Source organism: Microtus pennsylvanicus, chromosome 1, assembly GCF_037038515.1.
Source record: "Microtus pennsylvanicus isolate mMicPen1 chromosome 1, mMicPen1.hap1, whole genome shotgun sequence".
NCBI classification, from domain to species: domain Eukaryota; kingdom Metazoa; phylum Chordata; class Mammalia; order Rodentia; family Cricetidae; genus Microtus; species Microtus pennsylvanicus.
In genome coordinates, this window is record NC_134579.1 from 86726596 (window position 1) to 86741910 (window position 15315).

The following is a 15315-nucleotide window of genomic DNA, read 5'->3' on the forward strand; positions in this document are numbered from 1 at the left end:
AGTGGGCAAAGGACTGCCCAAGACACGTTATAGCTTTGAATTAGATGGGTGGGGATCAGGACCATTTACGAGTTACAAACGAGTCCCGAGTATTCCTGCAGGCTGTGTGCACACGCCATCTTTTGCAAAGGCTCGCTCCAACCCCACTACTTGGAAAACGGCAGGAGAGGGCTGCGAGCGGTCCACAAGGCTGGCTCTCAGCGAGGTCGTGTCCTTAGACCGAGGAGCCGCTCGAACGGCCCCCGCACACGTCCGGTGAGAATGTGGTAGGTGCAGCACGCCCTGCACCGGGTCTCCGGGCTCGTCATCTTGCCAGGTGAGGTCTCTGTGCTCGCAACACCGGCCCCTGAGCATCCTTCCCCACAGCCCGTCTTCCCAGGCTCCTCCCAGAGCTGACTCAGCCACACGCCCTTCCCGCAGCGCTGCCACCGCTGCCATGGCAACCGTGAGCCGTCGCCTCTCCGCCCAGGCAGCGAACTAACGGACTCCGGTTGGCAGCTGGCTGGGTACCGCCCCGCCCCACCCCTTTTGACAGCCCTGACCTGCAGGATTTAGGTGGTGAGCCTGAGGGGCCGGCGTAACCGGGAGAGCAGGGCTGCGGCGCCCAGGTGGGCTGTCCCTATCCGCATCCCTTTGGTGGCCCTACACTAGGCCGCTCCTCCGAGGAAAAGTCCTGAGAGTCGCGGGGACAGTGGTCCCTATCGCAGGGCATCATGGGACTTGTAGTTCGATGGCTTCTCAGGCTCGCCGCCTGGGTTGGGTGACTCGGTCCCGAGAACTACAAAGCCCAGCGGTTCTGAGCGCGGTGACCGACTGCTAAACTGGGAGCGGACCCGAGAGCGTTAATGGGGCTCTTTGTCTGCAGGGGGTTTCGGGGTGGTCGCTGAACCGGACGGGGTGCGTTGTGCTGGGGAAGCTCAGGTGAGCCGCGGGCCTCAGTGCTGCGCTCGGGCTAGGCAGCCACAGCACTCGCGGCCCCGCCCCATCGCCACCGTGCGGGGCCTGGGCCTCCTAGGGCGCTGCCCCTTGGTGCAGAACTGTGTACGGCACAAGGTCTTTGAGAGACCCGACGAACCCGTCATTAAAAGGCCTTTTGCCTTTCCCGTGAATCTCTAGGTATTTCTGCTTATTTTCAAGTAGCTCAGAGCTGTTGGCATATTAAACCCATTCATTAGTGTGCGTTCAGAGGACAGTAATATTTAAAAGGATAAGCGTGAGAGCGGATGAACGATGATACTGTTATCTGGCGGTGTCTTTTTTTTTTTAAAACCGTTTTGCATTATAAGGTTCAGTATTGTGGAATAACGACCGCCCCTTCCCCCCCTCTGCTCCCCATTCATCAGCCTGAACGTTTGTACTTTGAAGTCTAGTTAAACTTTAAATGATTAGTTAACTTTTAAAGCAAATAGTTAAAATTTTAAAGACCATATGTGGTATTATTTTCCTTAGTTATCCTAAATATTTTTTTCCTAGAATTTCCGAGGGCCATGTTTTTAAAATAAAACATGCTATGCCACATCTTTTTAAAAAGTATTACTGTTTTAAATGTCGTGCTGTGGAATACAGCTCAGCCACAAGAACCGAGTCAAAGGCCTAGTGGGAAGAAAGCTGACAGATCTGGAAAGTGGCCCTCAGCGCATCCTTTAAATTAAGGTTTTTACTAGATAGATAACCTCACATTTGCTATTATATGGGGTAAGTTGGGACGTTCTTGACACTGTTGTAGACTTATTATTATTTTTTTGTATGTATATTTTTGTATGTTAGAAATAACAGCAAAAATAAGACCAGGAGCACTAAACTTATTTTCTCTCAATTGTGCTGACATACTTACATTTTAAAGTAGTGGGTTTTTTTCTTTTCTTTTGTTTTTTGGATAAGGAGGTAAATAGTAAGGCTGTAGGGGTGGAGGAGAGGTCTTATATAGTGTAGAGATTTGAGGTATTATATATTTATTCATTAAAATACATGTAAGACTATTCTTACTGCTAGCTAATATGTTAAGTGGTGGAGCTAAGGAGGTGACTAGAAGGTGACCATCTCGTCCGTGGCATGCATTCATTTCCTCACGGGTGTGCGATGGGAACAGTAATTTCAAGAATGATCCCGTTTAGTGAATGCTTATACACAGTGGTTTGTATTGAGGTCCTTATTTAAGCCCTACAAAGAAAATGGGAAGCAGTTTTTGTTACTTAGCGATGACGAAAGGGGTTTAGAGAGCTTGTCCAAAGTCGTGAACTGGAGACTTCAACCAAGTGTGTCTAACTCATAATCCAACCACTGGTGTGCTTTCCACAACCTCTTAGAAGAGCTTGGTCTCCATGGAGACCAGGGGAGACCTTTGGTATACAGTGCAGAACTGGCTCAAATGTAAACATTTTGTATCCACAATCATGAGGAATAGTGGCATGGAGTTTTCTTATGTCTGGTTTTAGAATCGATGACAGTCTTCAAACATGAGTTGAAAATATTTTTGCCTCTTTCTGGAGAGTGTCTTTTGCTGTGGAATATTAGTTGAAGATGTGTTACATTCATTTATGCGGTGGAACATTTGTTTAATGCTGCAAAGATGTGTTGCATTCTTTTATGCTGTGTTTGTTTAACCCTATGAAACTGTGTTACTTTGCCTGTCTAAAACACCTGATTGCCGTAATAAATGGCTAAATGGCCAATAGCTAGGCAGGAGAGAGAAATAGGTGGGGCTGACTGGCAGAGAGAATATATGGGGGCGGGGGAGCAAGAGGGATCAAGGAAGGAGGCCAACCAGTCAGCCACTCATGGAGTAAGAGTGAAAGGAAGATACAGAGGAGAAAAGGAAAAAGCCCAGGGGCAAAAGGTAGCTGGTATAATTTGGGAAAAGCTGACTAGAAACAAGCCAAGCAAGACTGGGCATCCATAAGAAAAACTAATGATCTGTTTGGGTTCTGGGTGGCAGGCCCCCCAGAGAACAAAGAGCAAAGAGTGAAAACAACCACCTGTAGGACTCTCTAGGGCTTGCGTGTAGCTGCTGGGTCTGGAGTGGTTTGAGGAGGTCTTAACAGACTCTGTTTCCCCGACTGATACAGGATAGGTGAGGTTACGCTCAGGTTCTCTGGAGTGGGTTTGGTGCGTTGTGACCTCACAGATTTGTCTATTTCAGTAAGCTGTCTGGTGAAGTTTGCAATGCTAGCCCTCCCTCAGTTCCGATTGGTAATGTTTCTCCCTTTTCCTAGCTAGTTTCACTAGAAGCTGACGAATTTTATTGAACTTTCTGAAAAATATTCTTTTGGCCACACTGAAGTGTTTTGTATTTTTTTCTGTTTTTTTTAAAGTTTTGATTGATATATTCACATTTTATTTTAAAGACAGGGTCTCACTCCAGCTTTGGCTAGCTAGAACCCACTGTGTAGATCAGGCTGTCCTTGAGACCCAGCTGCTTTAGCCTCAGACGCTGGGATTAAAGTCATTACCCAGCTCCTTTGGCACAATTCCGTCTCTTTATTATGTTTTCCCTTTCTGCCTCTTTGGGGTTTAACCCCTTCTGCCCTAAAATGAAAGATGGGTTGCTCTGAGCAGGCACCAGCAAACTGCATTCCAGGGGCCAGTACCCAGCAGGCTATTCTTGAATGACCCAAGAACTAGGGATCACTTTTGCCCTTTTCTAGTAGTTGAAGGAAAAAAATGATATATTGATCACTCATAGAAATGGAAGGAAATTCAGATTTCAGTATCTATACAGAAGACCCTGCACTGCGATGCAGCCCCACTCCGCTGTTTATGTACCACTTATGGCTGCCTTTCTCTGCAATGGCAGAGTTGAGTCCTTGTGTCAGAGATCAAGTGGTATTTGCACAGGCCTGATACAAGTACTTGATAGGCTGCCAGCCGAGTCTTGGTGCTGAACTGGACACCTAAATTATTAGTGCATACTCATTTCAGAACAAGGAAAGGTGGAAAAATGCACTCGGAACATTTAGATGGCAGCGAGTCAGAGGACGAAGCAGTCTGCTTATGCAGTGACCCGGGGGCCATCAGTACACAGCACTGTCACTAGAGTAAGCCAGCCCAACATAGCCAAGCTGCATAAGATAGCCAAGGCCGGTCAAACCAGCAGGCTTTCACACGGGTGCCCGCTTCCAGGAGAATCTCTTTGCGGAATTGCAAAGTGGAAATGAAGCCGCGCTGCCGGTCATTTACAAATGGCGCATTTGTTAGCCAAGTAAGAAAATCAGGGACCATTGGGGAGCTGGATTGCAGTAGGCATAGAATTGTGTCTGGAGAAAATAAACTTGTTTAAAATGATTAGCCTTTTGGCATGAACGGTTGCTCGAAGCATTGAGGGCACCATTAATCAATTAAAAACCCAAGGAAATGATTTTGAGTGGTTTTCCTTGGCTCTTGATGAGATGGCAGATGTTAGCAATATTGCTCCATTGTTTATTTTGGAAGTCAACACTGAACTTGAAGTGATTAAAAAGTGAGTTTACACAAACGTTGTGTGTTGGGGGGCATCGAGGACACATACAGAGTTTTCAAGACATCAAAACATTTCCATACAACCTGGATCTTTGAAGATACATTATTGGAAGGGTGATTGTGAACAGCTGTGTCGAATGGCGATGAACTCAGGTGGACATGGTTATGAGGCAGGAAAATGTGCGCTAGATTAAGCTTGTGGTCATCTGTCATTCATTCTTTGGTGTTTCACAGATAATATTTATATCTTCCCATAGTCAAGGTCCATGCAGGGTCAGTATTTGGAATTCCATTATGGAATTAGCTGTTGTCCTTAAGTTTGTGTCAAGAGTAGGAGCAACACCTTCCCTTGCCTTAGCCGCACAGCCGCCTGCTGGCTTAGCAATAGTTAGGTTTTGAGCTTTGGGTGGAGGTGGGAAGTTGTCAGAATGAGAGGGACTACCCTCAGCCATCTTACTGAATGCCAAGTGGCTTGCTTTTTGCCATAAATTCAGTAATATTTCTTAGTGAGTTCACCCTACACGTTCTAAGACAGAGCAGGTGCTTATATTAAAACCAAGACCGCAATAAAAATTATTGCTGTGCCAGTTAGTGTTTCTGCACTCTCTCCGTGTTGTTCAGCTCTCCATATAGTCAGAAGACAAACAAGTACAGCTCCGTTCTGCTCTCCTACCCCAAGTTTCTCCCTGTAGTTTTGGCTGTCCTGGAACTCTCTCAGTAGACCAGGGGGCTGGCCTTGAACTCAGAGATCCATCTGCCTCCACCTCCTGAGTGTTGGGATAAAGGCATGTGCCACCACTGCCCAGCTGACATCTCCATTCTTACAGTGGCTGTCAGTATTCTTCTGAGCTCAGACGGGTTTTAGCATCGTTTTCCAGACTGAGGCAAATTTTCATATTAGATATCCATTTAACTATGATATTGAAGTTCCTTTCAGCTTCCTCTTTAATCGGTCTTGAATAATCTGCAGAATGCATTGTTTAAATACTCTCTGAACAGTGCCTGTGCTGACTGGAAGTCACGTGACTGCAGTTGCTAGCGCGATGTGGGAGGACCACGCTGTCTTCCACCGAGTCGTTTAAGAACAGATGAAACACACGCAGCAGTATTAAAAACCGGTGCTAGTGGCATGCTGCTTGTGATTGATGGCGGGGAGCACTAACTCGGTTCTAAGCTTTGAAGACGGTTGATCCTTTTCATTAGGAGGCCTGCTTTACAGAGTCACTGCTATCTATAGGTTTTAGTTTTATCACCAGAGAATATAGAAAGTTTTACCTTATAATTCTTTGCATAGTGTCCTCTATTTTGCTTGCTAGTCCTTAGAACTTAAATGCTTGTTTGAACCTTTACAAAAAGGGATGCCAGGCCTTTTGTTATATCAAAATGTTTTCCCTACAAAATGGTATGTCTGTACATATTAGCAGAAATAATATAATTTGCCAGACAGCAACCTTAGAAGATCATAATTTATGGAGGACTTTCTGTGTACAGGTTTATTCACTGAGGCTAAGCTAGCCATAAAGCAAGAGTCTAGACTGTTGTGACGGATAGGAGTGACTCATAGCCAAAAAGAAGAAGCCTCTGTTTGACTCTCATGGTTTTGGAGTTCGGTCAATGGTAGGCTGGCTCCATGCTTCCGGTCCTTCTTGAGGTAGTTAGTGAATTAGGGCCGAGGGGCATGGTGACAGAGCTGTGGCACCCAGAGAGCAAAGAGAAGACGTGTGATTTTCTGTCTGGGTCCCCAGCCTATGAGATGCTGCTACCCACATTCTGAGCAGGCCTTATTTCCAAGGATGATTTTTCTTTGGAAGCATTCTCCTGGATAGACGGAGAGAAGTAATTTACTGATCTTCTGGAACTTCTTAAGTTTTTTTTAAATGTATGTATGTGGTGTGTATGCATGTTTGTGGGTGCGCATGTGTGTGTCGGTGCACTGGCATGGCTGTGAACAAATCGTCGTGGTCAGAGAGTGACATCAAGTTTCCCCTCCTTTGCTTTTTATCTTAAATGTTGAGGCATGGTCTCTCACTTGGGCCCAGAGCTTGCTGATTCCACTGTCAACTTTGGGAAAGTCAGGCTACCCAAACCAAAGCGTAATTTCCTAGGAAGGCAAGAAGAAATATTTCTATTTCCGCTATTAGACATTTAATTCGCTTGCTGTTCCAGAGATAATAGGGTAATTTGTACTCTTTCTAGGGCCCCTCCTCTGTCTTTCAGGAGTTTCTGTGCTTATGGTCTTGAGTAGAAAGTGTCTTTGCTAAGAAGCCTTGGGTGACTAGGAGACTTTGGGAAAGTCTAGAGAAAAGCCAGCATTGCTGAGGTGAAGGACTGGCCTAGAAACCAGAGGCTCAGAGGTCATTCCCAGCATCCGAAGGATGGACCTAATAGGATAGCATCAAACAGGATGGAGAGACGGCTCAATGGTGCAAGTAGAGTCAACTCATGAAAGTTATCTGGCCTCCTCTTCCTTATACAAAACAGACACACGTTGAAGGAGAAGGACAGATTGAGATGCAGAAATCTCTCACAGTTTAATTTATACCTTGCTCTGTTGAGCGACACAGTCACGGCACCCGGATGATGATGGACTTCATAGGCTGTCCTCCGAAGTATAACCCAAAGTGGGGCTCTTTCCTCCTGGGGGCCGAGGGTCTCAGCAAAACAGCAAAAGTTAAGCTACTTCACAGTATTCACATACATTATAAAGAAGTAGTGGGCAGAAGAGAATCTCATGGATATATGGGACTGAGTTGGTGGCAGTTAGGAATGAGCTAGGAGCAGCACCCAGGTCCTCATCTCCAGTTGTCTGTCACCTCGGTGGTGCTCCCTGTTATCCCCTGGATGTTCTGTGGCCTCCTGAGTACTTAGAGAACTGGAAATGTAGTGCAGTCTCAAGACTGTTTGACTCTGAACCAGTTTGGTGCACATGTTACAAAATTGATAACTGTTTTAAAACTTTAAAAAACGCATTGCATTTTATTGTTCAGGTATCTGAAGGAAGATGAATTTGGCAGAGATCTGCGACAATGCCAAGAAAGGGCGTGAGTACGCGCTTCTGGGAAATTACGACTCTTCGATGGTGTACTACCAGGGGGTGATCCAGCAGATCCAGAGACACTGCCAGTCAGTGAGAGACCCGGCCGTCAAAGGGAAGTGGCATCAGGTAGGACGGCGCGCGACTGTTCCCTGCGCCATGGCGGCCGTGTTAAGTTGAGGCAGCAGAGTTGGGAAATTACCAGAGAATTCACACGTTCTTTTCTTGGTCTGAATACTGAACTACATCTCCCATATAATTCTATGTGCAGTTCTGATATCTACTCAATAGTCTGTGTGTTTCTGACCACGCATTTTAATCTTTGTAGCTGAAGGTTTTCTTTTTTTGAAAATGTTTGTGCTCAATTGTATCTGCCAGCAAATTTTTAGAAGTAGGTGTTTCTTGTTGCTGTCTATCCTTTCATTTTTTTTCTTTGTAGTTTTGACCTATTTCATAAAAGTTTTCCTTGAAAGTGCCCTTACAAACACAAATGAGTTGGTAATCTAATCAAGGCATTAACATCGTTTCTGTCTTTTTGACTGTACAACTTGATTATATAATAGTACAGTTAATGCAAACTTGAATTATAATTTCCCCAATTACTGTTGTAACTTAAAATCCTTTTAAAATTAAAAGTACAAAGTCTGACAGCACTTTGAAGTTTCCATTTCCTTTGGTGTGTTTCCAGGGCCTCCCCTCATTTCTCTACCCGTCAGAAGTTAGTGCTCCCTAAGTTTTGAGGGAAAATGGGCTTGTTTTCCAACAGAAGATTCACCAGTTGCATTGAGTAAGAACGCCACACTAGCTGTGACTTGGGCTGAAATTCTTGGGTCTCAGGTTTTCTTGCCTCTCCCAGGCAGGGTGCTTGTGTTTTGTGGTGGGGAGTGTTTCCCTGGAGATTTCCGTGTGCACTTTATGCGGGTCCAGCATGTAATGTCCTGTATGTGGTGTCTTATGGCCACACATGCTGGTGGTCCCCTCCACTCGGGGTCTGCCTTTGTTCTGCAGCTCCTCGTGGCTCTTTGCAGTATACTGTTCCAGGGAATTTTTTTCTGCTCCGCTTTGGAGTTAAGTGTGCTTTCTGGTTAAAAATTGCTCTAATTGTTAAAAAGGAGTTTATCGGTACAACTTTTCCAGTCGTTTGCTCTTGACGGTTAGCATGGGTGCCAAGTTTGAAGACAGGACTTTCCACATGGTAGGTACTTAGTTATGTTTTTCAAATGTAGGGAAAGTCTTAAGATCAACTTTATCCAGGACTCAGAAGAGGTGAGGCCAAAAGAGGCTGAGGTGGAGGGGGTCATAAATAAGAGTAGGTGCTGTGTGGTCCTTAGCAGTGTCCCCTAGAGACCAGTCTCTCGGGGCAAGCATTTCATACTTGGTGACAGTGGCGATGGCGAGTGGGGGTGACAATTTTGACCAATTTTATTTTAGTCTCTAAGAATATTGAAAGATTTAGCATAGTATCTTCAATGTCTGGGGTGAAGAACTTGTTCCTGATACAAATGCTCGATTTAAGTTATATTAATAATCAGCACATGCTTTACTAGACAGTCTTCCCTTCTGTGAAGGGGTGCGCAGTGCAGCCTCGGCTCTCACCGCGCTCTGCGCCTGCCACTCTGAATAGCTGTTTATAAGGTATCTGTGACTCATTTGCACACTTTGACTAGCGCTAAGGAAGTTTACCTCTGCAGTAATTTATTTGCACTTTATGTGAACTTTGAACGGCTTCTAATGTAACGGCTCCTTTCTTAAGGTCCGGCAGGAACTGTTGGAAGAATACGAACAAGTTAAGAGTATTGTCAGCACGTTAGAAAGCTTTAAAGTCGACAAGCCCCCGGACTTCCCTGTGTCTTGTCAAGATGAGCCATTTAGAGATCCAGCAGTTTGGCCACCCCCTGTCCCTGCAGAACACAGGTAAGTGAGACTCGGTCTATAGGAGCTTCTAGATAACCATGCTCAGAGTGAAGCTTTATTTGAACAGTTTTGCAGAAGCATTTTGGGGGCTTATAGACTTAATATGCTTATCATGTTTGTTCCTTGTAGGGGTCCAGAGTTTGTGTTGGTAAAAGAAGAGGCAAATCCGTGTCATGCCCTTGCTTTCCATGGCCTTACGGTTGTCACTGTAACAGGTGCCTGACAGCGGTTAAGAGACGTCTTTTAGATTAGCACCACACCTTGGTGTTTGTTTGAGAGGATTGACCCCTTCCAGTGAGTGTGGGAAGACTGGATTCATCTGGTTTGACTGCCAGAGTCTTAGTGTGGATGGGACACCTGTAATTTTCAGTGGCCTATCATTGCTTAAAGTTCAGACTCCTCAGGGTGGCAAGGAAGGCTTCTGTTCCCACCAAAAGTTTTGTTTTGCTTCTCTGACCCTCTCCATCTGATTGCTCTCCTCCTCCTGTCTCCTGTCTGCTGTCTCTGTGTGGGTTCTTTCTCCAAGGAACCCAGTAATTCACACCTCTAAGCTGCTCCTGGTCCTCAGGGCCCTGTCAACTGGCTGCAGCATGGGCTTGCAGCTGTCATGTTGCATTTGCTTGTCTCCTCAGGATTAGAGAGCAAGTGATGGAAGGCAAGGGCCAAGACTGCGTTTGCTTCAAAACCACACAGCAAATGTCCTTTGCTAACACAGAGGCTTGCCCATGGTAGGAGTTCAACGCTGGCTGAGGAACTCCATTAAGTTCAGCAGTTAGGAGACTGAGCCCTGGGGAACTGGATGTGTGAGTTAGGTTAGATGGGGATCTGAGATCAGGTTTTGGGCTTTCCTTCTGTCTCTTGCCTTGTGACATGGTTCTGTGGGCAAAGTGTTGTTCTATAGGAAACACATCTTCCTTTTGCTGGTAGCTGGGGTCATCTGTTCAACTAACTGCTCTCTTGAAGTTTTCTAAAACGTTTAAAGGATTCTGAAAAATGGCTAATATTTTGTTGTTTTGTTTTAAGACAAATATTTTGTTGTTTTGCTACGTAGACCAGGCTGTCCTAGAACTTGTCATGTAGCCCAGGCCGTCCTCTATCTGTGAATCTTTTGAATTAACCTCCCAAGTGCCAGGATTGCATTCTGCACCATCTCAACCACCTAAATTCTTCTAGAATTTCTTCTACTGAGTTCCGGGTGTTTGTGATTTCCCTAGTAAAGGCAGGCACTAGATGAAAATTTATTTTTCAGGACAGTGATGCATTTTTGGCTTAGGTAGCCCTCACCCCTCAGAGCGCACCATTTGAGGAGTCATGACTGTTCTCTGGGAAACTCCAGAGTAAATACTGAAAAGAAAGGAGGGAAGGAAAGGAAGGAAGGAAGGAAGGAAGGAAAGAAGGGAGGAAACAAGGGAGGAAAGAAGGAAGGGACGGTCGTCTGTCAGAGCATCACATTGTTCCTGTACGTGCAGTTAATGGAATGCTTCATTTTTTTTTCCTGGAAATCATTAATTCCAAAATCTACTTCTGGCTTAAAGCTAAGAATTATTAGTAAATTGATATTTTAGAGCGCATGTTCTGAATTGTTAGATTGCCTTCATTAATTTCAGGAGGCAACTCTAATATTTGTGACTCAAATGATGAAAATTGTGGCTAACATTCTCCCGTTGATGATTGCCGGCCTGGAAACCGTCACTTATTACTGGCTCCTCACTCAGCTTTCTCCTGCTGTTTGTCCTTCTGACATGCCTATGACTTAGACTGCATTTATGTCTATACTTATTTTCAATCCTATTTTTTAAATGATGAAAGTAAAAGATAAACACACAGCAGACTTTCTCCACACTAAATTAATTTTTTTTCCTATGTGGGTGCTGGAGAGATGGCTCAGTGGGTGCTGTCTTGCCGAGGACCCAGCTGGTGCCCAACATCCACACTGAGCGACTCACAGTCACTTCTAAACTGCAGCTCCAGGGGATCTTTTGGCCTCTCTGGCACATGCACACATAAAGGAAAACGAAGTCTAAAGCAGTTCCGCCACGTATAGCCCTTGTTCGTGGCATGTGCTCTGCTTCTCTGTGGATTAGAGACAGTGAATATGAACGTGATAATTGGAGCATGCGTGCCACCTGGGAGAGAGGCTCTCGTTTCCACATTGTGAAAGACCCTCAGAGTGGTCCTTCCCTCAGGAGGAGACCCCTAACCCAAGGAACAGTCGAGACCACTGGCTGCAACTGCAAGAGGTTAGTTATTGAGCGATGCACGATGCACAGGTACCTGCGGGCGTCAGAGTCTCTTTGGAAGACTTGCACGCCCTCAGGCTGGGCAGGGGGTCTTTTATATGGAAACAGGCGGGTGGATGGGGTGATGGGTTCACTTGGGGACAAGCTCCTCGGGGACATGAAGATATGATAATAGCTGACTTGGCTCTATCTAGGACACATGTAGTTTTTCCCAGAACTGTCCGTTCCCCTCCTAGGCCTGGTGTCTGACCACAGATATCCTGTTTTGGCCACCTAGGAGTACCGACTTTACCTTGAACTTACATTGGTTTGTGTGAAAGCTTTGCAAAATGGCATTACAGCAGCTAAGCTGGGGTCTTTCAGTTGTATTACTTTTGTGTCAGTACAAGTACCTGATGGGAACAGTGAAGAAAGGCTCAGTGCTCAGGGCTTCGGGGGCTGGAGTCCAAGACCCCTGGGCACTGTGTTTTGGGCAGAAGGCCTGTGTGAAGGAAGCACCTGGCTTGAGACAGGAAGCAGAGGGGCAGCAGAGGCGCCAGGGGCAAGATCACAGTACACACTCCAAGATCACAGTACACACTCCAAGATCACAGTACACGCTCCAAGATCACAGTACACGCTCCAAGATCACAGTACACGCTCCAAGATCACAGTACACGCTCCAAGATCACAGTACACGCTCCAAGATCACAGTACATGCTGGCCCTACTGGTGAAGGGTCCACATGGCCCTGTCCCTGGGACCCAGTGTATAACACATGAACCCGTGGGGATATTTCACGTTCAGACCTTTATCACACCTGTCAGTGACCACGGGAAAACACGGGACAACTCAAGAGGTTGTATGGTGAGGTTGGAGGTTGGGGGTGTGGAATGTCTAATTCCTAAGTACTAATGCGGGTCATAGTTTAAGACTGCCTGTAAACAAGTGGCAGTGACCTGCCACGGTGGAGAATGCTTTAGTGACACACACGCAAGGCACACGTTACTGAACCAACTCAGTCTGGTGCATTGAACGTGTGCAAAGATGACCAGGTCATCGTGTGCTCTCAGTTACAGGCCGTGGGAAGCTGGAATTGAACACCATTTTACTACTTTAAACCTTGTGTTTCTTCTGCAAGTCATGAAACAAAAACTCCACCTGGAGATGATGGCTGCCTGGCAAGGTTCTTTACAAAGACAGCTGCCGTCCCCACCTGGGTCTGAGCGGCGTGACTGATGCCCACCTGCTCTGGCGCCATAGCTATTTTAACTCTGGACATTGACTTCAGCCTCTTCTATAGCGGAGTCTCTCCCTCGCGGGATCAAATAAGAGAACTCAGTGATGATGACCAAGAGGTATAGTTAAAATCAATGGTCAGCTTTGGAAAAAGGAGCTACGGTATTCTTTCAGATAAATAATAAAAGAATGATGTAATTAACAATTATCTCATTCAGAAAAACTTCTAGTAATTATATTTTCTCCTTGAAAATTCTGCATAAATCTTTAGTTTCTGGACCATGTTGGATAACGCCAGCAGAGAACATGCTGGGCTTTCACTGTTGACCCATGAAGTTGGTGTTCATTTTCAGGGGACTGTGTCTACTAAGTAAGCACTGGCCACTTGTATCTCTAAGTGGTCTATGATTTAAGTCCTCCAGCGACCCCACCACATATGGACTGTTCTAGCATGTTCAATTAATGCTGAGACCCTGATGTCCAGACAATGATAGTGATGCTAAGCTTGTTATTTTTCCAGAGTCGGGATTTGAACCTAGACTCTCCCAATGCCAGCGGTCATATTTGTATCCATTTTGCTCTGTGATTTTAGCACACACATCCAGTGGCATTTGTGGCTACATTTTGATATATAGTCTGTGCCCTAATGTCTACTTGTTAAATTCTTACTAGTAGTGCTAGAATGAAGAAATTGAAAATGCTTAATGAAATAAAAATTAATAATTTAAATGTAATTAAAACATGTCCCTGTGGGAGCACCACACTGAAATAATTATTTTAGTCAATAGAGAAATATAATTTACTGTTTTCCTACAAAGCCTTTCAGAGTTGAAGTTGATGAGCTTGGCCTTGGCTGCTAAGCTGGCCAGCCGGTCTGACTTGGGTCTGGTTCAGTTTATGAACTGCAGTCCAGAACTCCTCTCCGCTTCCAGTTTCGCGTCACAGTCGTGCGCACACGGCAGCTTCTGTCGGTGGTTTTACCATGTTTTCTGCAGTTAGACGCTATGTGTCATGGATTTGCTGAGATTAATCATGATCATGTTTTAACTCACCGGCAGCTGCTTAGATAAATCAAAGCAGTCTTTTGAATAAATTAGATACATGGCCTTAAATCTGAGAAAATTGAGTTGAGAAAGTAGGGTCATGATGGGAGGTCAAAGCAATGGTAGAGTTGAACTCTAAAAAAGAGAAGCCTTCAGATTATGTCCTTTGTAAGTAAGTTTCTTATATTAGTGAAATGATTCCAATAACATTTTACATCTAGGCTTAGTGAGTGCATCCTCTTTAAAAAGGTTTTCTCTTCTTGTGAGGCCTTAGACTGAGGTTGTCTGTAGCTAGGACTGATATAGTCAGTAAAATACATTTTATTTCTTTTTGTGTATATGTCCATGTGTGTGAGTGAATATGCATGCGTATGTCCGTGTGTGTGTGTGTGTGTGTGTGTGTGTGCGTGAATGTGTGTGTGAGTGTGTGTATGAGAATGTGTGTGTGAGTGTGTGTATGTGAGTGTGTGTGTGTGAATGTGTGTGCCCATGTCTGTATGAGTGCAGGTATAGTGTGTGTGTATGTGTGTGTGTGTGAATGTGTGTGCCCATGTCTGTATGAGTGCAGGTATAGTGTGTGTGTGTGTGAATGTGTGTGCCCATGTCTGTATGAGTGCAGGCATAGAGGTGAGACAAGGACACTGCTCCCCCACTCTGCCTTACTCCTGTGAGACAAGGTCTTTCACTGAAGCTGGAGCTGGGCTGGGGGCCAGCGAGCCCCAGTGATGCTCCTGCCTCTGTTACATGACTACAGTTGCAGGCACACACAGAACCTCCATGGGGTTCAAACTCAGGTCCTCTTGCTTACATAGCAGATGTTCCCCTCAGACCCACTGCTCTAGCCCTTAAATATTCTCTATTCATCTTAAAAAGTGAATATGGCAGATCTTCCTCCCAGCCTACCTGAAGCAGAATTTGTATTTATTTATAATGATTGGATTCCATTGTGAAAACTGACCATAGTTAACCTCACCTCACTTCACCTCACATAATTTGCCTTTCCCCCCCCTTTTTGTAGTGAGAACACAAGGCTCTGCCTTAGCAGAATTCAAGTATGTAGTACAGATGGCTGGCTGTGGTCACCTTCATATATGCTAACTGTCCAGAATTGATTCTCGTGTGACTGGAACTTGGCACAGTGTCAGCTGTGCTGTGGTCTGGGCATCTTCCAGAGCTCGTGTGTTGGCAGCGTATTCCCCAGGGCAGCATACTGGGAGGCTGGATCCCTGAGGAGGGATTGGGTCCTGAGGTGGGGCCCCGGGGTGGAAGGTGGAGTGCCCCCCTGGCACGGCCGCTCATGCTGCACCTTCCTTCAGGGAGCCATGCCACGCGAATGTCCTTGCAGGTGTGGGCCGCTCAGACTTAGCCTCTCAGCGCCCAGCTATGGAGAAAGCCATGTCTGCTCATTCTG

The 15315-nt window shown here is 45.6% G+C and overlaps 1 protein-coding gene across 4 annotated transcripts in view; it reads left to right on the forward strand.

Moving 5' to 3' along the window:
- Positions 1–424: 424 nt before the first annotated feature.
- Positions 425–15315, forward strand: part of Katnal1 (katanin catalytic subunit A1 like 1) — a 61651-nt gene continuing 46760 nt past the window's right edge. The window contains exons 1-3 of one of the 4 annotated variants that reach the window (XM_075971870.1): positions 425–608; positions 7443–7618; positions 9243–9403. In XM_075971870.1, coding sequence (XP_075827985.1) covers positions 7457–7618; positions 9243–9403 — 323 coding nt within the window. In that variant the 5' untranslated portion in view covers positions 425–608; positions 7443–7456. Of the gene's footprint in view, positions 1117–7442; positions 7619–9242; positions 9404–15315 lie in introns of all 4 variants that reach the window. The other 3 variants (XM_075971886.1, XM_075971860.1, XM_075971877.1) reach the window with 3 other exon arrangements.